Source organism: Mobula hypostoma, chromosome 13 (genome assembly GCF_963921235.1).
Source record: "Mobula hypostoma chromosome 13, sMobHyp1.1, whole genome shotgun sequence".
Taxonomy (NCBI): domain Eukaryota; kingdom Metazoa; phylum Chordata; class Chondrichthyes; order Myliobatiformes; family Myliobatidae; genus Mobula; species Mobula hypostoma.
Genome location: NC_086109.1, coordinates 86,624,511 through 86,650,720, shown reverse-complemented (window position 1 = coordinate 86,650,720; position 26,210 = coordinate 86,624,511). Strand labels below are relative to the sequence as shown.

The window sequence follows — 26,210 nt, the reverse complement described above, 5'->3', positions numbered from 1 at the left end:
CATTGTTTTCATACGTTCCCACAATATTGGGTGTCACTCAGTTTGATCAGTCTGATCTCACTAGGGGTGGTTGTGAAATCAAGTCCCCATCCAAATCTTATTAATGAAAACCTAGTCCAATGCCGCTGTTACAAACTGGGGGAGGTCTGCAACACTGCAGGTGGCATTGTTTGGATAAGATGTAAAACTGAATCCCATCTGCTTTGTTGAGGGGACACACAATAAAAAAGGTAAAGATTTTAAAGATTAGCGGTATTTGTCACAGTACGTGAAAACATAAAATACATAATCTGCCTCAACACAGTCTGAGGATGTGCTGGGGGCAGCCTGCAAGTGATGACATGTTTGACACCAACATAGCATGCCCATAACGTACTAACCCTAACGCAGGAGGCTTTGGAATGTGGGAGGAAACCGGAGATAACCCATGTGGTCTCAGAGAGAATGTACAAACTCTTACAGGCAGCGGTGGGAGTTGAACTTCAATCACTGATGCTGTAATAGTGTTAACACTAAGGGCTACGCTGCCATGCCACCCCAAGTGCCAAAAGCTTCTGAAGACAAGCAGCAGAGTAATCCAAGGTCCTGACCAATATCTCCCCTACATTTAATACTTAAAATATAGTTGATCATTACAGAGGGTGGGGATATTTTGATGCTTTGAAAGTTGCTCTGAAGATGTCTTTTAAATTATTTCAATCATTATGACTTATCGATAGTGACGCGTTTCAATTTAATATCAGGCAGTGTGTACAGAATACGATCTGAAATTCTTACTCTTCACAGCAACTATTTTGGAGAATGTGCAAGATCTAATAGGAAAGTAATCGACCCCCTGCTTTAACCGGCAATTTGACATTTCCATGGTGGAAGCAGAGCAGCTCCTCTGATGATGTTAAGCTGTGCCAAGATTTCTTCTGGGAAAGAGGAACACATGTAAACTTGCACATACCCTACAGCTAAACAAATTAAGCAGGACATCCAAAAACTTAGAAGTAATGCAAAAAATTGCTCTGGTAGAGATATTTATTGTAAGTGAGTTAGAGTAATTACAATAAAAATCAGGATAATCAAATCACAGATTTGCTAATATTCCAGATTATTTTTATACATTTTAGATTCATTTCAAAGATATGTTAAAAATCTACCCAAATTATCCAGTGTAAATTATTCCAGAAATTACATAAAACAAACTGACAAATACAGCATAAAGAACAAGCACCTACTTGCTCTGACATAATTCTCCAGTGTAATACATAGCAAATGGATCATAACTTAGTTACAGGTCAACAACCAGTGTTCTATAATCATGATAATGAAAATTACTGTAACAGCATTATAAATTGTGGATACTCTGAGAAAATTAATTACTAAAACATCATCTATGCAAAAGGTAAAAGCAAGGTCTAACTGTAAATAATGCTCAAGATCTTTCCTCCCAGTTGCACATAGATTAAGTTTGCTGAAAAGCTTCAGTGTTACTTAAATTGCAGCATCACGAGAATCAGTTACTTTCCACAAGTGGGAAGCAATTCACTTCCATGGCAGTTGTTAAGAACAAACAGAAATGTTAATGAGAACAGAACAGTAGAATTTAAGATCAGGAATTGAAATTGATGTAGAGTGCTCCGGTTGGTATCTCACTTAGGTACAAATATGCATCGGCCACTCTACTCAGCTACTGAGTATGCACACCCCACTCAGGTATAGGTAAACCTTGGTCTCAATCTCCTCTTATTGCCAGTAAGTATAGAATTTGATAAATCAGGAGGAAGGGGAACAAGCACTTCAAGATACTGTATATTTTCATTGTGCAACACTATCCACTTGTAAAGCAAGACGTTGCAAGTGACAGCACAGCAGAAAGATTAATGCCTTGAGTCAAAGTCAGGAGCAGGTTACTGAAAAGAACTTTCCACTGTCTTGTGTTCTAGTCACCAAATTTGGGACAGAAAATAAAGCAGAAAATGCTGGAAAAACTCAGCTTGTCAGACAGCATCTATGGAAGGAGAAACAATTAAGGCTTTTGAACCCATGGATAACTTCACTCACCTCAACACTGAACAGATTCCATAACCTGTTGAATCACTCTCAAGGATTTTACAACTCATGTTCTCAGCTGTGTATAGTTTTTCTTTGAATCTGTTATATTTCTTTTGTTCTACTGTGAATGCTTGCAAGTACTTTGATAACAAATTTACTTTGAACTTGTAACTTCATTAATAGTCTGAAATAATGTAGTTAAGGTAAGCAGTTTAACTTCCCTTAATGGCTACAACATTTTTAACTTAATAATAACAAATCCCATTGTTTCACCCTTGGCGCTCTCTCACCTTCATTAACTTATCGTCTTTCTCAGTCTGATAAAGGATCCCAGATCTGAAATGTTTGCTTTCCTCTTTCAACAGATGCTGGCTGACTTGCTGAGATTTATCATAATCTTCTGTATTTATTTCAGATTTCCAACATCTGCAGCTTTTTACTATTTTTTAAACTAATTCCCTCCAAAGATTACCCTTCTCTACCAGTAAGTAAATATTGAGACAAATTTCTTGTAGCACAGTATTAAACAGTTTTAAATAGGTTTCCCTTATTCCCTTGCTGACTTTAGTGAGTTTTACATGTGACAATGAGACAATTAGCTAATGTGGCTGAATCTATCCCGATTGGAATACGTTTTGACACTGCTGTGCCACAAAGGCCACCTAGTGGCTGTCTGCATACATGGAACGCACAAGCACCAAGACATATTTTGGGAAAGTAATAGATTAATTCATTCCAGTTCCATTTATTCTTGGGCAATTTCCTGCACAGAGCTAGAGCTGGAATCAAGTACAAAAACCTTCTGTGATTAAAGAGAGTTACCTTACACAAAGGTAAAGTTATTCAGTTTCATTCCATTTTGCCCATCACAAAGGTATATGGATTACCTTTACAAAAGGCTGCCTTGATTGCTTGATTTACAAGTCTATTCCATGAGCTGAAATAATATATTCTATTTTTAGTTAATGTATTATTTCTTAGTTTAGTCAATGGCTTAAAATGTTTTAATCTGCACCCACTATCCACAATGGTTTGTAAAATATTATGGATATATACACCTAAGTTGACTGGAACGATTGCCAAGATGAGCAAGATATCCTATAGGGAAGTTGCATAAAATTGGCCAATAGAAATGCAAGTATGAGGGGGTCATTCAGACGTACAGGAGTCAATGGGGTAGTGACAAGATGTGCTTCCTCAAGAGAACTTTTTATAATTTCACCTCTGAATTGTTAAATTGCTCACTTACTACCAACTTGTGCAGCAACTTTTACAAAAAGGGTAACACTTCTCTTAACTTCCCAATTTTCTGAAGTTCTTAATTTTAATTTTAAAATTTTAAATCTAAGTTTTAAGCCTAAGTCTTAAAGCTGTGTCCCAATAAAGTAGATCCTTATACCCTTGAAACTAAAATAGAAATGAATAATTTTCAAAGGTCTTTATGTCTTACAAATGGTCCAACATGGACTGTCCTCATTCATCAACACCAGGCTCATTTCACTTTGTCTTCAGGCATTATGAAGGAAGAAATTAAACAACAGTTATGCATGCTACATTCATTTCCCTTAACCAACTTCAAATTACTGCTCTGAATACAAACATCACTATTTTCCAAAAGAAAAATGTACGTTGCATAAAATCTAGACAAAATATTCCTATTTGTAAAAAATGTAAACATAAAACTTACAAAAGTAACATGATTAACAATGAATCTTTAGTCATTTCAAACACATAAAATTTCTGTCCATTTCCAAGTTCTCCTGAAAGATTTAGTATACAAAGGATATAAAAGCCCATTGACTAAAATGTCAATAATCAAAGAGGTGCTGATTGTCAATATTCAGTACAAAATGGCACTTAAACGAGGAAATTTTAACCTGGTCATGTATAATGATTGATAAGATCTGATAGATGCGTGTGTATATATCTGATCTCCCACAATTTTACAGTCAGGAGTAACTACTAGAGAGACCAGAATTGCTGACTATTTTTCTGCCCACTCTTATGTCACAGATTAAATCCAATATTCCCCCCCCCCACCTTCTCCCCACAATCCAATGCTCATATTGTTCAATTTAAAGAGATTCCACTTTCTTTGCTTAATTGTTACCCCTCTGCTAAAAGCATTCTCATTTTCCCATCTCCTCCCAAGTGGCCACGTTTCTATCTAATTCCAGATGACATTATATCAGTACATTTCCAAGAGTCGAACCCTGTCCCCACCTTTGGTACATCTTCCAGTAGCTGAATTCCGAGCCAGGAAGAGTTTCCATCCTGTTTTCGGTCAACATTCAGGCACAGAAAATACATAGCGATCAGAAAAGGGACATTTGCTGAAACCCTGTTCAGTGGAGTCAGCAGAGACTATAATGAGCACTATAGCTCAGATTGCAGGTCTCTCAGAGGACGCAAAGTTTTTAAAAATTTCCTCACTTGAACTGTGGTGAAAATAAATTAACTGCAGATCTCATCCTTCCTATCTTTGGCTGCACTTTAGGGAATGGTTAGCATGGTGGCATAATCTACATAATTGAATATTGGCATTCTCTAGCAGTGCTGATTTAGTAGTTCAGCATTTAGCAACTTAACATTTTATCTAAGGAGGTGTAAAGAAAATTAGATTGCTACAACGGTTGACAGAGTAATAATTCAATAGATGTCATAGCTTAATTAGTTCAAGGACAAGCTCTTAGCCTGTAATAATCTGTAAATAAAAAGTTTACATTTATACCCGAGGGAGTGGCAGTGAGGGTGTGCTCCTGCTTCTGTAGAAATGGTATTCCAGCTGATTTTATCAGCCTGTCATTCCAGCAGGACTGGTTGACCTTTCTGGGTAATGCTCTTATACTATTAGGTCTTCATGTTGAAACAAGTAGTGCAAAGTATGACATCGTTTATAGAAAGTTAGTGCTCAAGCATTTTGTTTCATACCAACCTGTGTTTCTTACTTCACCAAGGCAAAAACAAGTTGTGGGAGGATTCAAATTTCTATTTCTAGACAACGTGTGCTAGAAGTTGTTTTTTTTTAAATATGCAGACAAAATTACTTCAGTTATACTTCTCTTTTCACAGAATACTCTGCTGTTGCAGTCTTATCACTAGAGCAATCCATTGAGCCAACAACCTTCAGTCATAACAGGCCATTCTCAACAGCTATTTTGTTGCATAGTAGAAAATTTCCTACCCTTCTTCCAAACTTTAGTGATTAGCCTAAGACTTTTATGGTTGCATTCATCCAATCATGGGTTTAGCTTGCAAAGATCATTATGACTACAGCAACATAAGGCATGTTGAACTAAACCACAACAACATGAAAAGTTATTGAAAGCCACTCATGACAAGGATTTTTTTTATAAAGGACTCTGTCAATGTACTGTTTGAACATGAAATGCTTATGATTAGAGCAAATCAAATCTACTTGAAGTGCCTGTAGCGTTGATTCAATTTTTTTTTACATCGTCAGTCTAAAATTGTAACAGGAGTCCTACTATACATTTTGCCTAGTTTGGTTAAAGCTTGAATCAGTTGGTTATCAGTGCTCTACAATTCAATACCTGGATTCGTATATCAGTAAATGCCTTTGGTAAGCAATTTATGCAGCTCTAATTCATTGTCTAATAAAAACCAAAGCAAGTTAACATATTTACTCAAGAAGTTATAAATATAGTGCTAGTTCCTCAGGGCCAGGTCCTGCTCTATGCTTATATTAATCCATAATAGCAATGCAAAAGCATATTATCTGTTGATTTGCTCACAATGCCAAAATTGTGCATACACAGATAAGCACAAATGTATCTGGGAATAGTCATGATCTCCTACTGAAGGGTTAATGTTAACTTGCTGAGATGTGATGTTTCACATTTCATATCCAACTACAGGCGCATTTCAAAACTACAGGATCAAAATCCATCCTGTCTCACTTGTGCAAAACATACATGAACGACTGTGCATTGCATTCCACTTTCAAAATAGAGTTTCACTTTTTAAAACTTATTTAGAGATACAGCACGGAATAGGCCCTTCAAGCTGTGCCATCCCGCAACCCACCTATTTAACCCTAGCCCAATCATGGGACAATTTACAATGACCAATTAACCAAATAATTGGTACGTCTTTGGACTGTGGGAGGAAACCGGAGCACCCGAAGGAAACTCACATGGTCACGGGGAGAACGTATAACCTCCTTACAGGCAGCGGTGGGAAATGAACCCAAGTTGCTAGTACTGTAAAGCATTGTGCTAACCACTACGCTACCATGCTAAAGCGACCAAAGTTTAAACGCACAGCAGCTACTCTGTACTGTAGGCTTGGCTCAAATGAATATGAATGAGTTTCTATTGTTTCTGAAAGCTATCACAACCTAATAGCAATATATATTATTTTAAAAACAAAGAATAAATCCTAAACTTTATCCAAGAAAATCAAGTGTTAATCTATATTCCACTTCACCTCATTATTGTAGTGCAGGTAGACTATTTGGTCAGAGAACAAATACAAAATTACTACCATAAGATACAATAATAGCATTTCAAAACATACACCATAAAATCTTGAGTTTGGATTTTTAAAAATCCCTTCTATGAAGTCCATGGGAAACATGAATATTGTGCTGGTGCTAAACTGGATGATGATAATTTACTTTCCTATATACTTCTGTTTGCTATAAACAACAAGGTGAATGAAAAGTTAATACACAGACGACAAGGGAGTCCCAGTTTTCTTCCAGGTGATCATTGTGGCACAGTGCATTTGGTTTTCCATATAAGTTATTATGCACAAATCTTCACCTGAGGAGAAAAGAAAGAAAAGTCAAAAGAGAAACAAACTTCATTCTGTTTCAGGAACTTAAACTGCTTATCTCTTCCTTCAGTGCTATTTAAAATTACAGTGGATTCTGGTTAATTGGGACACATTGGGACCAGTATATTTTGGCCCAATTAAATGGCTGTCTCAATTAGCTGGTTTCATGGAAATAGTTTAAAAAAGACAAACTACTGTTTAACTGAGTAACAAATTATGTATTTAAATGAAATATAGAACAAATTAGAAGACTACCAATACTACTATAGTACTAGTAAACTGTGAAATAGTTCCTAGTAGTTATCAACGGAGGAATTCATCCAGTGTACAATGCCATTCTTTTGATTGACTGTAAATGAACAAAATCAGCAGAGACACCGAGTACAGATAATGGATTGCCTTCAAACAATGCTGTTGACAATTGCGGTCCCCAAATCTTCATTTTCATCGTCACATTCAAGGTGATTGTTGATACTTCCAAATTCTTCGTAGTTTCTAACTCGTTGAAGGAGTGAATTTCTTTCATTTTCACTCCAGGCTGTTTCAATTGTGAATGCATGAAACCACAGTAAGCAAAACAGTTCTAAATTGTTTTACTGCTTATTTCTCACTAACTATCAGAGATATAAAAAAAATCACTGATTTTTGAACACAAGTACACCCAACTGACTCTAAACTGTTTGCTCCAAGTACAGTGCAGCATCTAACGACCTCACTAAATGAACGTAACTGATGCTAGTTAGAAACTGTTTGGCAAGTCTCCCGTCCCAATTAAATGGCACACTGCCCCAAATAATCAAAGGGAATCCCAGATATTTTCTTGATTAGTTTTTGTTCTGTAACAGCTGTTCCAGATAAGCGACTGTCCCAATAAACTAATGGCCCAATAAACTGGAATCCACTCTATATCCTGATAAACCGTAACTATGATTACCCGGATTTGAATATTTGACTACTTTCTATTCCAAAAAAAAAGTCACAATATTTAAGCTGTATTTTTTGGCTTATTATGTAATTAAAGTTTGTCACTATATATAGAAACATAGAAAATAGGTGCAGGAGTAGGCCATTCGGCCTTTCGAGCCTGCACCGCCATTCAGTATGATCATGGCTGATCATCCAACTCAGAACCCTGTACCTGCCTTCTCTCCGTACTCCCTGATCCCTTTAGCCACAAGGGCCATATCTAACTCCCTCTTAAGTATAGCCAATGAACTGGCCTCAACTGTTTCCTGTGGCAGAGAATTCCACAGATTCACCACTCTCTGTGTGAAGAAGTTTTTCCTCATCTCGGTCCGAAAAGGCTTCCCCTTTATCCTCAAACTGTGACCCCTCGTTCTGGACTTCCTAACATCGGGAACAATCTTCCTACATCTAGCCTGTCCAATCCCTTTAGAATTTTATACGTTTCAATAAGATCCCCCCTCAATCTTCTGAATTCCAGAGAGTATAAGCCTAGTCGATCCAGTCTTTCATCATATGAAAGTCCTGCCATCCCAGGAATCAATCTGGTGAACCTTCTTTGTACTCCCTCTGTAGCAAGAATGTCTTTCCTCAGATTAGGGGACCAAAACTGCATACAATACTCCAGGTGTGGTCTCACCAAGGCCTTGTACAACTGCAGTAGTACCTCCCTGCTCCTGTACTTGAATCCTCTTGCTATGAATGCCAGCTAACAACATGAATAATCATCTGGTAAGATAACTAAATATTATAAACATATGAGTCGAAGTTTTGTTGATGATGTAAATTCAGATTAGTTGTATATTGTATGTAATGTGTTAACCAGGATCTAATTGGTTAACTTTTCCTTACACACATGCTACACTTACCATATTAATACAATTAGAATTACACCTGTAGTCAAATGCAAATTATGATCCTCAGAAATATAATGGAATTTAAATCAATAACATCATCTTCCATGCTTTCCTTGAAACTTAGTTCCGTAGACTGACCATTCCCTCACTGAAACTGTTTGTTGTCTTGGTTTTCAATGCACTCACATTTTTGAGGATAGGTCTGGTTCTATTCTTCTGGACCAAGTGAAATAGCTCTTTTTAAATTTTTAATCTTTAGTTTAGCGATACAGTGCAGAGTAAGTCCTTCCAGCTCTTCAAGCCATACAGCCCCAGCAACCCCCGACAAACCCCATGAACCCTATCCTAATCATCAGACAATTTACAATGACCAATTAACCTACCCAGTATGTCTTTGGACTGTGGGAAGAAGACGGAGCACCCAGGGAAATCCCACACATCCTTGGGTAGAACGGCACCGGAAATAAACTCTGAACTCCAGAACGCTGTAATAGTGGTGGGAGGAGAGAAAGCAGCGCGCCGCACGTGCACAGCCCTCCAGTGAAAAATGATATCGTATCCATTAAATAGGGGCCGTGGACAATTCTGATTTGATGGAGAGGGACGTGAAAGCACAGAGGAACACCTGGAAAAATTTCTGAAACGCTCATTCGCTGCTGTCGTTACTGCGCGGTTGGGAATCTTTTGGAGGGAAGGCCTCAAAATCCCCAGCTTTGCCTGCTGTTGGCGACCGAGAAGGAGGTCGAATCGTTCGGATAGAGATGGCGCTCAGAACTCAGTGTCGGAGAGCTGATCAGAGCTCGAAGTTTTCAGATGACTGAGTCGGACCGTGGTCAGGTATGGCAGGGAGAGTTTTTCTTCCTTCTCCTATCTGTGTGAGATGTGGGACATTTGAGAGACTTTGAACTTTACTGTGCTCATGGACTTCTTCATCAAGTTATGGTATTGTTGCACTGTCGTAACTATATCTTATAATTATGTGGTTTTGTCAGTTTTTTTCAGTCTTGGTCTGTCCTGTATTTTGTGATATCACACCGGAGGAAATATTGTATTATTTCCTAATGCATGCATTACTGAATGACAATAAAAGAGGACTGTGTGTCTTCATAATCTAATCTAATCTAGTGTCACGCTAACTGTTACACTACCGTGATGCCCGAGCTTGGTAAATGATAAAATAAAATGTAAGATCATATCAAGGTAGATTGTAAGGCCAAGAGTCCACCTTAACGTACAAGAGGTCCATTCAAGACTATAATAACAATGGGATGTATGGGACTTTTGTATCTTCTTCCCAATGGGAAAGGGGAGAAGAGGGAATGACCAGAGTGGGTGGTGTCTTTGATTATGCAGGTTGCTTTACTGAACGAACAAGAAGTATTGACAAGAGGTGTTGCACATTGGTTGTTTATCAGTCTTTGTTATTTATAGTTTTTCATAAATTCTATTGCATGCCTTCCTGTGAATGCCTGTAAAAAAATGACATACAAGGTAGTATGTGGTGACATATGTATTTTGATAATAAATTTACTTTGAACTTTGAAGGGATAGACACAGTTTAACTTCTCTCTTGATTGATGGCACCTCACGTGGCACTCTCTCAATGCTGCACTGGAGTGCCAGCCAAAGTTATTGGGTTTAAGTCTCTCCAATGGGTCTTGAAACCAGATCCTTCCAATGGCTGTTCACTGACAGAAGGAAAATATTTCCTTCCCTTTAGATTTTTCAATCCTATCCGGACAAGTCAGCCTGAGAGAACAGTTGAACTTCTTGACAAAAATATGCACCACTTTGTTTGGAGGAAAAAGACCACTGCACACCCACACCAAAACCTCACCTCAACTGTGAAGCATGGTGGAAGGAGCATCATGGTTTGGGGCTGCTTTGCTGCCTTAGGGCCTGGACAGCTTGCAGTCGTTGAGAGAACAATGAATTCAAAATTGTCTCAAGGCATTTTACAAGATAACATCAGGGTAGCAGTCCATGACCTGAAGTTCAATAGAAGTTGGATGATGCAACAAGACAATGATCTGACATACGTGAGTAAATCAACAACAGAATAGTTTAAAAAGAAAATTTGTGTTTTGGAATGGTCAAGTCAGAGTCCAGACCTTAACTCAATTGAGATGCTGTGGCATGACCTGAAGCAGGCTGGTCATGCAAGGTATCCCAGAAATATTAATGAGCTGAAACAAGTTTCTATGGAGGAATGGTCTAAAATTCCTGTTTGTCGTTATGCAGGTCTGATCAGCAGCTACAGGAAACATTTGGTGAAGGTTATTGCTGCTAAAGGAGGTTCTACCGGTTACTAAATACAAGGGTTCACATATTTTTTCCACCTGGACTGTGAATGATTAAATAATGTGTTTAATAAAGACACGAAAAGTACAATTGTTTGTGTGTTATTAGTTTAGACAGATTGTATTTGTCTATTATTGTGACATAGATGAAGATCAGCCACATTTTATGAGTAATTAATACAGAAAACCAGGTAATTGCAAAGGATTCACTAACTTTTTCTTGCAACTGTGTGTGTATGTGTATATATATATATAAATCACAGGACAATTTACAATGACCAATTAACCCACCAAACAGAATGTCTTTGGACTGTGGGAGGAAAGTGGAGTATCCAGAGAAACCCACACAGTCACGGGGAAAATGTTTAAACTCCTTACAGGCAGTGGCGAGAAATGAACCAAGGTTAGTCGTACTGTACTGTGTCACTTTCTTGTGGGCACTCACAGTAGATAAAAAGAAACAATGGAATCAATGAAAAACTACACAAGGACTGACAATTAACCAATGTGCAACAGACAAACTATGCAAATACAAGAAAACCCCACAAATAATAATAATAAGTAAACAAACTGCTTTAAAAGCCTCATGTATTTGACTACATTAAATCTAAGCTGCCATCTTTTAGCTTGATTTCTAGCAAATATATTCAAATTCTTTAGAAGATTAGCTCATTCTGTTTGGATCCACTAGCTTTGTATCAGCTGTAGGTATGCAAACTCTGGGTGCTACTAGCTTCCAGGTATTTGCATATATATTAAACTAAAAACATCCTTGCATAGATCTCAGTAGTAACATTATTTTCCAGTCTGACGACAATTACTGAACTACCAATTGAATGTTTTACATATAAAGTATATGACAATAAAACTTCCAAGTTTGTGACCACAGTATCTGACACTAAACTATAAAAACATGAACTAAGCAGGTGACCAACATTTCAAAGCTCAAAATACACTTAAAGTACATATATGTCATTATATACAAACCTGAGATTCACTTTCTACCGGGCACACTCAATAAATCCAAAATAGAATAATAACTATAATACAATCAATGAAAGACCACACCAATTTGGCTGTTCAATCAGTGTGCATGAGGTAGGCTTCAAGGGCTAGACATGGGGGAGAAATAGTGATGGCACCTTGCAGGGATTTAGAAATTCCTAATGATGACAATAAAGACTTAACAACTAATGGCAAGAATAAATTTAACTTTCTGCTATCTACTAGGCACAAGACTCTGGAGTGTCTAGAGGTGCATCAAACTTTCCAAGATACGCAACTTCCGATGTAATGTTATGTCTTACAGCAAAACTGATCAGAAGATTGTGAATCAAATACTACTGGTGTATGTAGGGAGTCTGTAAATTTTCCCCATAATGCTGTGGGCCTCCTTCAGATGGTCTAATTTCCTCCCACATTCCAAAGACATATGGGTTAGGGTTGGTAAGTTGTAGGTATGAACTTTGAGGGCAGAGCTTAAGATGATGGTGCCTAACAGCAACCCCTTTGCTTGCATCTTTGGAAACAGCTCCATTTCCATCTTTAATATTTCATTTTTTTCCCCCCTTTTCAGGGTTCTTTTAAAGACTCTGACCTGGAGTTACACGCTGATTTCAGTTCTTTGCAGGAATGGGACCCGCTCTCAGTGCCTCATGACCAGCCGTTTTTCGACATGTCAAGGACGCGCCTTCAGGATGCCAGATTTTCGTGACCTTGGAGGTGGGTGGATTCAAGGTTGGTGCCGTTGCAGGAAGCTGGTGTGTCATGGGAGACAGAAGATCATAAACAGCAAGCTAGCTGCTGGTTATGTGCCCAGAAACCCAAGATCTTTGGCCACAGAGCTTGGAAAAAGCAATGCAACAGACTTTTAACACCATAGCTCGGCAAGCTGTTTTGTAATGTCTCCCCCCCTCGCTGTGAAACAGGGACACCTCTTTTTCCCTTACTAGGGAGAGAGAGCATCTGTGGTATGTCGAATTACTGGGTGTCTCCGTTCAAATGTGCAATTATAGTAATTTATAATAAATATTATGTACAACAGGATAGTCAATATAACATATAACAAAAGCTTTAAGTTCCTCGGGGTCAATATCACAAATGACCTGACTTGGTCTAACCAAGCAGAGTCCACTGCCAAGAAGGCCCACCAGCACCTTTACTTCTTGAGAAAACTAAAGAAATTTGGACTGTCCCCTAAAATCCTCACTAATTTTTATAGATGCACCGTAGAAAGCATTCTTCTAGGGTGCATCACAACCTGGTATGGACGTTGTCCTGTCCAAGACTGGAAGAAGCTGCAGAAGATCGTGAACATGGTGAAGCACATCACACAAACCAATCTTCCGTCCTTGAACTCACTTTACACCGCACGTTGTTGGAGCAGTGCTGCCAAGATAATCAAGGACACGACCCACCCAGCCAACACACTTTTTGTCCCTCTTCCCTCCGGGAGAAGGCTCAGGAGCTTGAAGACTCGTACGGTCAAATTTGGGAACAGCTTCTTTCCAACTGTGACAAGACTGCTGAACGGATCCTGACCCGGATCTGGGCCGTACCCTCCAAATATCTGGACCTGCATCTCAGTTTTTTTGCACTACCTTACTTTTCATTTTTCTATTTTCTATTTATGATTTATAATCTAAATTTTTAATATTTACTATCAGTTTGTAATCCAGGGAGCAGGAAGCGCAGAATCAAATATTGCTGTGATGATTGTACGTTCTAGTATCAATTGTTTGGCGACAATAAAGTATAAAGTATAAATACTGTAGCATCAGCATGAATTAAGCAATCTGATGGCCTGGTGGAAGAAGCTGTCCCATAGCCTACTGGTCCTGGCTTTTATGCTGCAGTACCGTTTTCCGGATGGTAGCGGCTGGGACAGTTTGTGGTTGGGGTGACTCAGGTCCCCAATGATTCTTTGGGCCCTTTTTACACACCTGTCTGTGTAAATGTCCTGTATAGTCGAAAGTACACATCTACAGATGCACTGGGCTGTCCGCGCCACTCTCTGTAGAGCCCTGTGATTGAGGGAAGTACAGTTCCCATACCAGAAAGTTCTTAGAATTTTGGGGGGGGGGGGTCATACCAAACTTCTTCAATGAGTAGTTTTCGGGGTACTGCACGTCTCTGTCTTTATTGATGCTTTGCTGCACGCTTGAGTGCTCGGTGGAGAGTACAGATGCTTTTTTGCTGGTGGTGGTGTCGTTGCTTTGCTGCCGCTTATGTGTGGGAGGAGGGAGCTGGGGGGGCTTTGGGGCTCTAACATTTAACTGTCATTCATTCTTTGGGACACTCCTCTGTTTTTGTGGATGTTTGCAAAGAAAAAGAATTTCAGGATGTATATTGTATACATTTCTCTGACAATAAATTGAATCTATTGAATGTTGGCGCCAGAAGCATAGCAGCACTTGTGGGCTGCCCCCAGCACATCCTCGGACTGTGTTGGTCATGGATGCAAACAATTCATATTAATTTATGTTTAGATATCCTAATGTATATGCAACAAATAAAGCTAATCTTATCTTTAGGCTGTTGAAGAAGTGGGGGGAGAGGGGGGAAAGAACCCAGTGATAGTAATGTCAAGGACAGGTGGGTAGTCTCCTGTGCTGGAGAAGAGCACTGTTTACTACATATGGTTCAGTATTATTTGTTACTCATCAGATCATGACCAAGTGTTTCCTTGCCATTGCTTCAAGCAGGCATAGGCTGCCTCATTTTCAGGGGACTTGTGAATGGCATTGAACTGTGCAATAAATAGTCGAAGATCAAAGGAGCTCTGGCTTACTGGGACAAGGACACAGCCACAAGGAGTTCCTAGAGATGAGTTGACTAATTTCTAACACAAGCTCCATCTTTTGTGCAAGGTATGACTCCAAACTCTGCGGTTATTGATTTCAGTTTCATCAAGGCTTGTTGATTAGATTATGAGGACACGCAGTCCTCTTTTATTGTCATTTAGTAATGCATGCATTAAGAAATGATACAATATTCCTGCCGTGTGATATCACAGAAACACAGGACAGACCAAGACTGAAAAACTAACAAAAACCACATAATTATAACATATAGTTACAACAGTGCAAGCAATACCGTAACCTGATGAAGAACAGGCCATGGGCATGGTAAAAAAAATTCAAAGTCTCTCGAAAGTCCCACATCTCACACAGATGGGAGAAGGATGAAAACTCTCCCTGCCATGCCCGACCACAGTCCGACTCTGAGTCGGCCAAAAACTTCGAGCTCCCGACCAGCCCTCCGACACCGAGCACCATCTCTGCTGAGTGCTTTGACCCCAGCCCTAGCCGCCAGCAGCAGGCAAAGCCGAGGATTTGGGGCCTTCCCTCCAGAGATTCTTGTTCGCACAGTAGCAGTGGCAGCGAACCAGGCATTTCAGAAGTTTCTCCAGATGTTCCTCCGTGCTTCTCACGGCTGTCTCCATCAAATCAGAATTGTGCATGGTACCCTATTTAACAAATACAATATCATTTCACCGGAGAGGCTGCGCGCACTGCGTCGCACCACCATCTTCTCCCTCCCATACCTATGCCATACCTATTTAAATACTGTTTTAATATCATAGGCAGTTACTCACACAACCTCCAATCTCAAGAGGTCTACAGTCCAGTGATCCAGGGGAAACCAAAACTAGGCAGCAATGAGAAAGTTATTAGAAAGTTATGATATGAAGAATGATGTTGTTTTGATTAGGTTAAATGATAATTAGAATATGCCTATCATGCCTTTAGTGCAAACAGAGAACAGGGAAATTTTATACATTGCCAGCTAGGTTTGAGACATGACTAGCGTGGTTTAGCAAGTTTTCAACATTTGTGTCAGTATTATCAGGAACCCTAGATTTTACTTTTACCAGTGTTCTCAGTAGATTGCAAGAAAAATGATGATGATTGAAGTATATGCACTCAGTGCACTTTATTACATACCTCCTGCACCTAATAAAGTGGCTACTGAGTGTATGGCCTCAGTGTTTTTCTGCTGGAACCCATCCACTTCAAGCTTTGACGGGTTGTGTGTTCAGAGATGTCCTTCAGCATACCACTGGTGTAACATGTGGTTATTTGAGTTACTGTCACCTTCAACCAGTCTGGCCATTCTCCTCTGACCTCTCTCATTAACAAAGCATTTTCACCTACAAAACTGCTGCTCATTGGATGATTTTTGTATTTCGCACCATTCTCTGTCAACCGTAGAGACTGTTGTGCACGTAAATCCCAGGAGATCAGTGGTTTCTCAGATACTCAAAACACCTCTTGTGGCACCAACAATCATTCCACAATCTAAGTCACTTAGATCACATTTCTTCTGCATTCTGATGTTTGGTCTGAACAACAGCCAAACCTCTCGAGAATGGTGGTATGCTTTTATGCACCGAGTTGCTGCCACGTGATTGGCTGATTAGATATTTGCATTAATAAGTAAGTGTATAGATATAATCAATAAAGTGGCTACTGTGTGTAAATCAGGAAATGGTGGTTATTTCTTATAGTTCAACACATTGATAGTTGTATGCTTACAAGAAATTTGAACCTCTTGCTGCTAAATATTTTGGAGCACACTTTAATTATTCATGAACTTCCTATATTTAACGTTTAATACAGAACAACTCCTTAAACAACTTTTGCTGTCATCATGCTGGTTAATCAACACGGCCATACCCAAGGTACATTTGTTCAAAGTGAGAGTCAGACACAAAAAAGTGAAAAATCATGACAACCAGCTTAACAATAATGGTCAAATGATAAAAACAAGTTTTTTTCTCAGTTTTTCTTTAATGGTAGCATATATAAGCAAAAAGAGGAATTAAAGTAAGATATTTATGTGCAGGGAGAGCATGACTCAGTTAATATAAAACCTAACTCCCCCTTGTGATGTGAACTACGAAGGAAAACTCCCAGAAATTTAGTAGTCTGAAGTGGGAGTAGCTTAGAACTTGAATATATTCCAGTTTCAGTTCTAAAGGAGTCCATTACATTGCAAACACTCCCAGACTATGTTATGCAAAACACAGTTTCATCAACTATATTTGATTGTTCTAGAGAGCTGGTATCCAACTATACACTTTGTTTTGCATCTTGCCTAATTTTTTTCTACAAACAAAATACTTTTTCTGTTGGAGACACAGCATGCACATTCAGTGAATTAATCAGCAGGCTTTTGTGGGAATTTGGAATCAACTTCACTGCCATTAAATACACTTTGTTCTGAAATTTTTAAATGATCAAGTCTGTTCTCTAACTGCCTATGTGAGTGATTACTCGGAATAAATACAACACATTTAATGTTGATGCTTGAATCTCTTCTACAGGCTGGAATTTTTTAATATCCCAAACTGCTAAATCTGCTCAAATAGAATATGAGATGAGATACAATAAGTTTATCATGCTCTTGCATATAAATAATAGAAGGGAGAACCATTCAGCAAATTGACAGCCCCTGGTTTCCGAATGGTCATTAACCATTAAATTATCAAATATAATTCAGATACTGTAGTTGAATTGAACAAAGAAATCATTAGCTGCAGAAGTCCAAAGGCAGGCCTAATAATTTGTTATATTTATAGTTCCAATCCAGATGGTATCACATTACAGTGGAAATAATGTTTTAACGCTGATGTTAGTAAGTATTTAAGAAAGTATTAGGAATAAATCTGCCAAGTTATTTTATTTACTCAAATGTGCCTCTATAGACAGTAATTTATCCATTAACTTTGAGAACAGAGAGGCTATTAAGATCTGAATAAGTGCTGGCCAGAATGATAAGATTACAAAGCTATCATGCCACTATATGGAAAATATTTCACAGCTGATACAAAGGGGCAATGAAAACTAAATAGACTTGAATGTACAGGACTGTTCAAACCAGTTTTAATTTATCAGGTCAAACTGCAAATTAAAATATGTCACAATATATCTTTCCATGGCTCATTGCTTCTTTCACTGGAATGCTATCCAAAGTCCTTTTAGATTTGTCAAAGCCATCTATAGGTACGATGTTCATTGTACATATCAAACATTTTCTTATGTAGTCAGAACTCTGCCATCAGATTTCCGAACAGTCCACGAACTCTACCTCCCTATGTTGCACCCTTTTTGCACTATTTATTATTGTAACCTATAGTAATATTTTTATTGTAAACTGTACTGCTGCTGCAAAACAACAAATTTCATGTCATAATCTACACTAAGAGGCCACTTTGTTAGCTACACCTGTACACCTGCTCATTAATACAAGTATCTAATCAGCTAATCATGTAGCAGCAATTCCATGCATAAAAGCATGCAGACATGGTCAAAAGGTTCAGTTATTGTTCAACCCAAACACCAGAACGGGGAAGAAATGTGATCTAGGTGACCTTGACCATGGAATGATTGTTGGTGCCAGCTGGGGTGCTTCATGCATCTCAGAAGCCCAGATCCCCCGGGATTTTCACACACAATAGTCTCTAGAATTTACAGAGAATGGTGCAAAAAACAAAAAGCATCCTGAGAGCCTCAGTTCTGTGGGAGAAAATTGCCTTGTTAATGAGACAGGTCAGAGGAGTTTGGACAGACTGGTTCAAGCCAACAGGAAGGTAACAAAAACTCAAATAACCACATATTACAACAGTGGTGTACAACAGAACATCTCTGAAAACCTTAAAGTGGATGGGCTACAGCAGTGGTCCCCAACCACCGGGCCGCGGACCGGTATCGGGCCACAAAGCATGTCCTACCGGGCCGCAAGGAAATGATATGATTTGGCGATATGAAATGATATGAGTCAACTGCACCCTTCCTCATTTCCTGTCATGCACTGTTGAACTTGAACACACGCGAGGTCATTACGCATGCAAAGTCATTAGTGACCCAAGATGCAAATGACCCAAGACGTGCAAAGGAATGGGTCCATGACCCATTTGTGAATGTTCCCGGTGAATCAACCATGTCAGCGTGGGAAAAAGATCAACTCCTCGAGCTTGCAAATGACGGTGGGCTGAAAAGTATGTTTGACGGCATTCTGGATCAAAGTCAAGGCTGAATATCCTGAGATAGCCACGAAAACACTGAAAACGCTGCTTCCATTTCCATTTCCATTTCCAACATCATGTCGCTACGAAGTGGAGTTTTCTGCAATGAATGTAACGAAAACTAAATTGTGGAATAGACTGGACATAAGGAACCACCTTCCAGTATCGCCGTCTCCCATCACCCCTCAATGGGACCATCTTGTTGCAAGAAAACAAGTCCAGGGCTCCCACTGATTCAGTGATATTGGTGTGTTGTAATGATTCTATATGTTCATACGAGGAAAATATGCGCTGTGTGTTTAATATCCAAACGTTACTTAAAATGTTATGATGCTGTTGACTTATATGCGAGGAAAATAGGCGCTGTGTTTAATATTAAATTCGTTAGATAAACCTTTTTAGAAATGAAATTGAGTGTATTAGCCATTTATAAGTAACTTATAGTTGACTTATCACCTATATTCCAGTCGTGATTAACACCACCACCCCGCAGATCAGCTGGTCCACAAGAATATTGTCAATATTAAACCGGTCCGTAGCGCAAAAAAGGTTGGGGAGCCCTGGGCTACAGAAGCTAAAGATCACAAACATACACTGTGGCCACTTTATTAGGTACAGCAGATACACTAAAATGTGGCCACTCTGTGTATGTCAGTGATATAAATGTCATTCTGATTCTAAGCTGCTTCTTTTGTGAACTGAGAGAGGATTAAGCCTAATAACATAATACCAAATAAAGAATTCTCTCACATGATCACTTTCAAATAGTTTCTGTTTACAATTGTGGACTTAAAATGTGCAAGGTCAGGATAAATGCTTTTAGCTCTATTTTGTAGAAATGCAGGATAAGGTCAGTCAGAGGTAAGGAACGTGCTGATGAAGTGACCTTAACAAATTGCTACAGCACGTTTGTCAAGGCAAATTCACTACTTCACAGCTTGCCCAGGGGATAGCATGCAGACAAATAAGCTCCATCTTGGATGGCTTCATCCACCTCAAGTGCTGCAAGAGCCACACTCATCTAGTCACCCACTGATGTTCCACGTCATGTGCAGTGCACCTTGGAAGCAGTTAAAAGGTGTGTGAAGATTGAGCAGGCATGTTACTTGCCAAGCGATACCCAACTTCTGATATGCCACTGTCAATAATGCAAAGGATGTCAATACCAAGGATGGCAAATGAGTTAATCTGCTACTGTGTTCCAGACTTTGTCACTGGAGATGGTCATCAGCTGGTGAAAGTGTTCATGTTACTTATTGAAACCTCAGTTTCCCAGATCCTGGTGCTGTTTCAGGAGTTGTACATAGAACAAAACCCTGTTCAATTATTATTCAGCATTTCTCTTTCTCACTTTTCTTATTTAGTTTTTTTTTTGCTTGGATTAGACTACATTGAGGTATAGTGGAGGGATGCAAGCACAATCTCATAAAAAGGAATCAAAGAGCAAGTATTTGGTGAGGTGGTATTAGGCATAATATAGTTGGTGCAGCTCTTTGAGAATGAACTGTACTTGGAAAGTTTATTTTTTTCCAGATATCTGTTAGAGTAGGGAATAGAGGGGGTGGGATATGGAACATATATTGGCAGAAGAGATTTAATTTAAATTGGCACTGTGTTTAGCCTGGACATAGCATGCTAAAGGGCCTGACCTGTGCCATACGTTTTATATTCTATGACAGTATGACAGTGTTGTAGTTCTCTGGGACAGCTAGAAATGTAGTTGTTTCTGGAACATAGGACCTCAGCAATGCAACTGAGCTGTTGTAGAGTCAGTTGTGTGAGTAATCAAACTTTTCAAAGGCAGGTTTCTTGTGATGGAAGAATATAGCACAGGGGGCATCCATTGGCCCAATGTATTCATTGTGGCTGTTTGTAAGAGAAATCAAACTATACTCACTCTCTAGCCCTCTGTCCAAAGAACAGGAAATCCTTGCCTTTCAGACACTTAACCTGCTTTTTTTCCAAATGTAACTCCACAACCACCCTTCACTGTGAATGCCAGTCTTTTAGCATTCAATGGTTTATCGTCCCATTGCATTTAATTCTTTTGCCAATGGCTTTTATTTCATATCCTCTTGTTCTTAACCCAGCTGCTATGGAAACTATTACTATACCCTTCATGATTTTAACTACTTCTATCATACCCCTGGGAACGTACTATATATTGTTGTAACATGAACAAAGTCACCTGAGAGATGCAGCTGGTAGATAAAAGGTAGTCTTTTATATTCTACAAAATGAGACACTCTGAGGAGGAAGAGGCTTGTTAGACCCAATATTACATGACATTCTATATGCTAAAGATCAAAGGACAATTCTATAGTTACAATGTATCTACAATGCTTCCTTTGAATTCCATATTATTTTCACACCTCCTTCTTTGTACCCACACTCCAGACACCAAAAATAAGTGGTAATCAACATTGTCTGGTTTTCAATTAATCTGTGTCTACAACTCCAGGAAACTACTGTCCAGAGCTATATCTTAAATTTAATCTACAATCCATGTGCAGATCTAAAGGTTGGTTGCTGAAGTTAATATTTGCTATATACCCTAATTTCAGAATATGCCCTCACAATATTAGCAAAATAACCTCTGCTTCTGCAATCTATCAATATAACTAAGGTCCCTCCTCCCTTCAATTACCTTGGTAAATCACTATTACATCTTCTTTAAAACCCTTTAGGAAGATTTAAACCATGCTGCTCAGAATTGAACAAGTTTACAAAATATTAATCAAGTTAAAATAATCTTAAATAATAACATTATCACAGAAAATTAGCTTTGTAGATTTGAAGGATGACTTAAAAACTCTAAGTCATACCTGCTGTATTTCACGTCAAACACTGTTGCATCTTCATCATCGTCATTTTCTTCATTAAGTGGTGTCATTTCCACTTTTTCTGCTGGTGTTGTAATAATGTCATATTTCCTTGTTTTCCTGAGTCTTCTTCTAGACCTGAGAACAAGGGCAGTGGTTTATTCATAAAGTTGCAGCTAAAGATTTGCTTCTTTCTCCTACCAGTAAAAAGTTATGAAACTCTAGCATGCGAGAAACTGACAACAATGGAACAGCACATAATGACGGGGAGACCACACCATGCAGACACGCATCCTGTCTCAGACTGACTGGCACTGTCAGTGATTCAAAATTTGGCTGTTCCTTCCTTATAGTCTCACCTCTCAATCAGAAATCCCAGCACCAAAAATAATTATTTACTTTGTAGTTACTGAACTAAAAAAAAATTCTAACCTTACTTCAGATGTTCATTTGGCTCAGCTTTCTAGAATGCAAATAACTATTTTTTTGCAAATCCACACTTGGCATTACCCAGAAGTGCACTAAGGAATGCGTGGGTTTTCCCTGGGTGCTCTAGTTTTCTCCCACAATCCAAAGACATGCCCAGTAGGCTAACTGGTCCTATGATTAGGTTAGGAGTAATTGGGGTTGTGAGTTTGCTGGAGTAGCGTGGCTCAAAGGGCTGGAAAGGCCTACTCCCTGCTGTATCGCTAATAAATAATTAAATGAACAGACTCTGTGCAAAGATAAATCTGAGCTTGGTCCAGTTGGTTGCATAGCTTGGATATTGAATTGAACTGACTTTATTTCTTACATCCCTCACGTACATCAGTAAAAATCTTTACGTTACGTCTGCAACTGTACCATGTACAGACATGGTACAAGAACAAATTTATGACGGTGAGAAAATTCTTTGCAGGGACATTCAGCAATATAAGGAATTTGCCAACATTATACAAGTTCGTAAATGTCTCCCAGGTGTCGCCTCTAAATTCCCTGACTAAGGTATGATATAGCTTGAATTTTTTTAAACAAGTTGGTAGTTTACTTTTTTTTTAAAAAGGTTTGCTGTGTCAACTAATAAGAATTTCCTCCTGCAGTGCTGGTAAATTTGCTTCCTCCTCTTCAAGAGTTGTGACTCACAGAATTATGAACTTGATGGTTCAATTGTATATTTAGATGGCTAATCAAAATGCTTAAATTGCAACAGGCATCGATCGTGCTATAAACAGATCTCTTCCTTTTCACGATTTTTAATGGGTGATATTGAAAACACTGTGTAAGTCAACAACATAATAGAGGGAAGACAACACAAGTTAAATAGTGACATGAGCCTGTAGATGCTGAATCTGGAGCAACAACCTGTTGAAGGAATTCAGCAGGTTGAGCAGAGTCTGTGGGAGGAAAGGAATTGTCAATATTTTAGGTCAAAATCCTATTTTTGACAAGTGTTACAAAGGCTTTTTATGGCTTTTGCATAGTAGAGGGATTAAGGGTTATGAGGAAAAGGCAGGTTGGCGGAGTTAAATCCATGGTCCGATCAGCCATTATGAAATGGCGGAACAAGCTCGACAGGACAGATGACTTACTCCTGGTCTTATTTCTTATGTTCTTATGTATACGATTAAAGAGGAAGAGAAGAGTTAAGAAGTGTGAAAGTCCAAGTAAGTATTGGTAAAATATGTTGAACTAACATACAACGAGTCTTACTTTCAACAATGATTAATTGGCATATGTTGGACATCCAGTTCGAAACAAGGGTGCCAACATGGCAATATCAAGGGGTAAGTGGGGCTAAGCTGCTGGTGCATAAACAAAGGAATACTTAGGGATGAGTTGAGGAAAGCGTTATAGCAGTGAAATTGCATCTAAATTTATCAAAATCTCTGCTGCTGATGGCCAATTGAGACATGAGCACAACATTCCTTTTAATATAAATATTTATTTTTGGAGATGAGGACAACATTGCCAGGCTAATGTTCAGTGGCATTTCCAGCTGCCGTTTTGGTAGGATTTGAACTGGACTCTATGGATCTTGTGTACAAGCCTCCAGGTCACTCACCTGGTAATTTAAATGTATTAGCACCACCACACCCAGCAAAAAGTACTTCATAACCAGGGAAAGAGGTATGACTAACACTGGCCTTGTCTAAACCTTTCAGTGTACAACTTATTGCTACCATTTTCAGATTGAGAATAGAATCCTTCCGAATAGATGACACATCAGGTCATATCTTTAATCTATTGTAATATTATTAACAATTCTAACATGGCTAAAATTACAAACTTCTTTGTTTAAATATTTACTGAGAAGTCACACTATGACTTGTGGTGGTGATACTTGGCTCTTCACCACTGAATCTTCATTCACTCGCCTCCCCATTATTCCACCATTGGACCAATCCCTATTTCTCCGTGGTCCCACCACAAAGACCAACCCTCAGCGCTCTGTGATCCCACCATTGGACCTAACCCCATTTCTCAATGGTCCCACCAAAAGACCAACCCTCAACGCTCCGTGATTCCACGGTTAGACTCCCACCACCTCCCTGTGATCTCACCCATCCCACCACTCTACCTTCCCGTGGACACACCATTGGCCCAAGCCCCTTCTACCACATACACGTAGCCCCCCGCCCCAAGTTACCTGAACATCTTGACCGTCAGCCAGATGACCAGCAGTAAAGCCACGGCGCAGGACGCTAGCACCAGGCCCTCGAGGGCCGGGAACTGTCGCAGCAGAAATCTCACGCTACCCAAGACGTTACTGATGGATGAGGCAGTGCCGTTGTGCCCGGGTTCGGTGGATGCGACACTCTTGTTAAAACCCGGGGTAATGGGGTTGAACGATGACAACGGCGGCGGCACCAGCAGCAACACCAACGCGAACAGCCAACAGCGTATTACGGACCCCGAGGCCTGGGACCGGCACGGCGATCCCTCCGGCTCAACGTTCCCCATAGCTACCAAGCGTCTGGCGCACGTCTTCCTACAGAATTAGCCGTGATCTCCAGCAGCTCGCAATGTCCACCTGTCAATGGTCTAGAGGAATGTCGATCAACATGATACCCCTCCTACAGCCGGCCAGCATAGGTCAGTTCCCACGCCAATCACATTTCCACCCCGCCCCCCTCACCGAAGAAGATTCTTCATTATGTGATTGGCTGATCCTCAACTGTCAAGCAAATGCCCGTCCCACTCGAAACAGATCGGTTCAATTAAACATTTGTTTTCGTTTATTTTAGGATATATCGAAATGTCCTATATTTTAACAAGCAACTACTTTAACATGAAAACTGGAAGTATAAATCGAGGACAAAATATTGCTGTAGAGATACAAGAAATTCTGCAGATGCTGGAAACTTGAGCAACACACCACAAAATGCTGGAGGAACTCAGCAGATCGGGCAGCATCTATAGAATGAAATGAATAATCGATGTTTCGGACCTGGACCCTCCATCAGCATGTGTGTAGAGATGATTTATACTCTTTTAATAGCAGTAATTTTTTTTTGTTTTTATTGTTATTTTATTGTTATATTCAAATTCTTTCGTAACATGGGCAAATATACCATTAGTTCCTCATTGCCTGCTGCTTCTACATGTATAAGGCATTGAACTAAGATCCCAACTAAGTTCCCTTTTCAAAGCTTCAAAATACTTTTATTATCGACGTATGTGTGCAGTATCTGAGATTCGTGTGCCCCACAGACAGCCACGAAACGAAGAAGAACCATGAAACCCACTCAAAGAAAAAGAACATTAATCGCCCCCACTCGCTAAAAAAAACACAAATCGTGCAAATGACAATAAAAAAATGAGCGAAGGCACAGGAAATAAAACGCAAAATCAAAAGGCATATTTCAGTTCAGCTCAGTATTCAATATCTCCAAGCCGTTCTGATTGAAAATTGCCCAAACTAGCAACACAAGAGTAGCGACCTAGAAACTAGAACACATCATAAACATGAATTAGAATCCACAATCCACAAACCGCGTCGATTAAACCGTACTCCGGCACCAATCCCACAGCATCGGGGGAGAGGGAGAGAGGGAGGGAGAGAGAGAAGGAGAGGGAGGGAGAGAGAGAACGGGGGGGGGGGGAGCGAGCGAGGGAGAGACAGATCATTCTTTCGACTGAAAGGACCTTCCCTCGGAAGCAGGTCCTTTTGTTTAATGTAAAAAAACGCTATGGCAAAATCTAGATATTACCATATGTTACTATTTGTTGCCCTCATGCCCCGCATTTGGCTGAAAAACTTCCCTCAGTCACAAAAGCAATTACATTTTGCCTCTTTGTACTGAATAACTTTCTTCTGCACCCACAGTTCTGATGCAGGGTCTTGAACAGACCTTTGTCCTCATAGATGCTGAAGTCTTTCAGCCCTTGGTTGCTTTAAAACACTCAGTTTAATGTG

At 39.4% G+C, this 26,210-nt stretch overlaps 1 protein-coding gene across 2 annotated transcripts; it reads right to left on the bottom strand.

The window, feature by feature from the left end:
- Positions 1-992: 992 nt before the first annotated feature.
- Positions 993-24,824, bottom strand: fam174b (family with sequence similarity 174 member B). Of its 2 annotated transcripts, none has more exons than XM_063066119.1 (3): positions 24,441-24,820; positions 21,818-21,952; positions 993-6,830 (listed from the first exon to the last, which is right to left on the bottom strand). In XM_063066119.1, the coding sequence occupies exons 1-3, from the start codon at positions 24,752-24,754 to the stop codon at positions 6,827-6,829; spliced, it is 453 nt and encodes a 150-aa protein (XP_062922189.1). In that variant the 5' UTR covers positions 24,755-24,820; the 3' UTR covers positions 993-6,826. The 2 variants fall into 2 exon arrangements, with proteins under 2 accessions (XP_062922189.1, XP_062922188.1); XM_063066118.1 differs by lacking the exon at positions 993-6,830 and adding an exon at positions 14,827-15,431 and having other exon boundaries at positions 24,441-24,824.
- Between the last annotated feature and the right edge of the window lie 1,386 nt (positions 24,825-26,210).

Coding starts and splice junctions, on each gene's coding strand:
- fam174b (XM_063066118.1), bottom strand. CDS start 24,754: ATGGGGAACGTTGAGCCGGAGGGATCGCCGTGCCGGTCCCAGGCCTCG. Junction 21,953..24,440: donor CTGACGGTCAAGATGTTCAG/GTAACTTGGGGC, acceptor CCTTGTTCTCAG/GTCTAGAAGAAGACTCAGGA. Junction 15,432..21,817: donor TTTGACGTGAAATACAGCAG/GTATGACTTAGA, acceptor TTTGTTAAATAG/GGTACCATGCACAATTCTGA.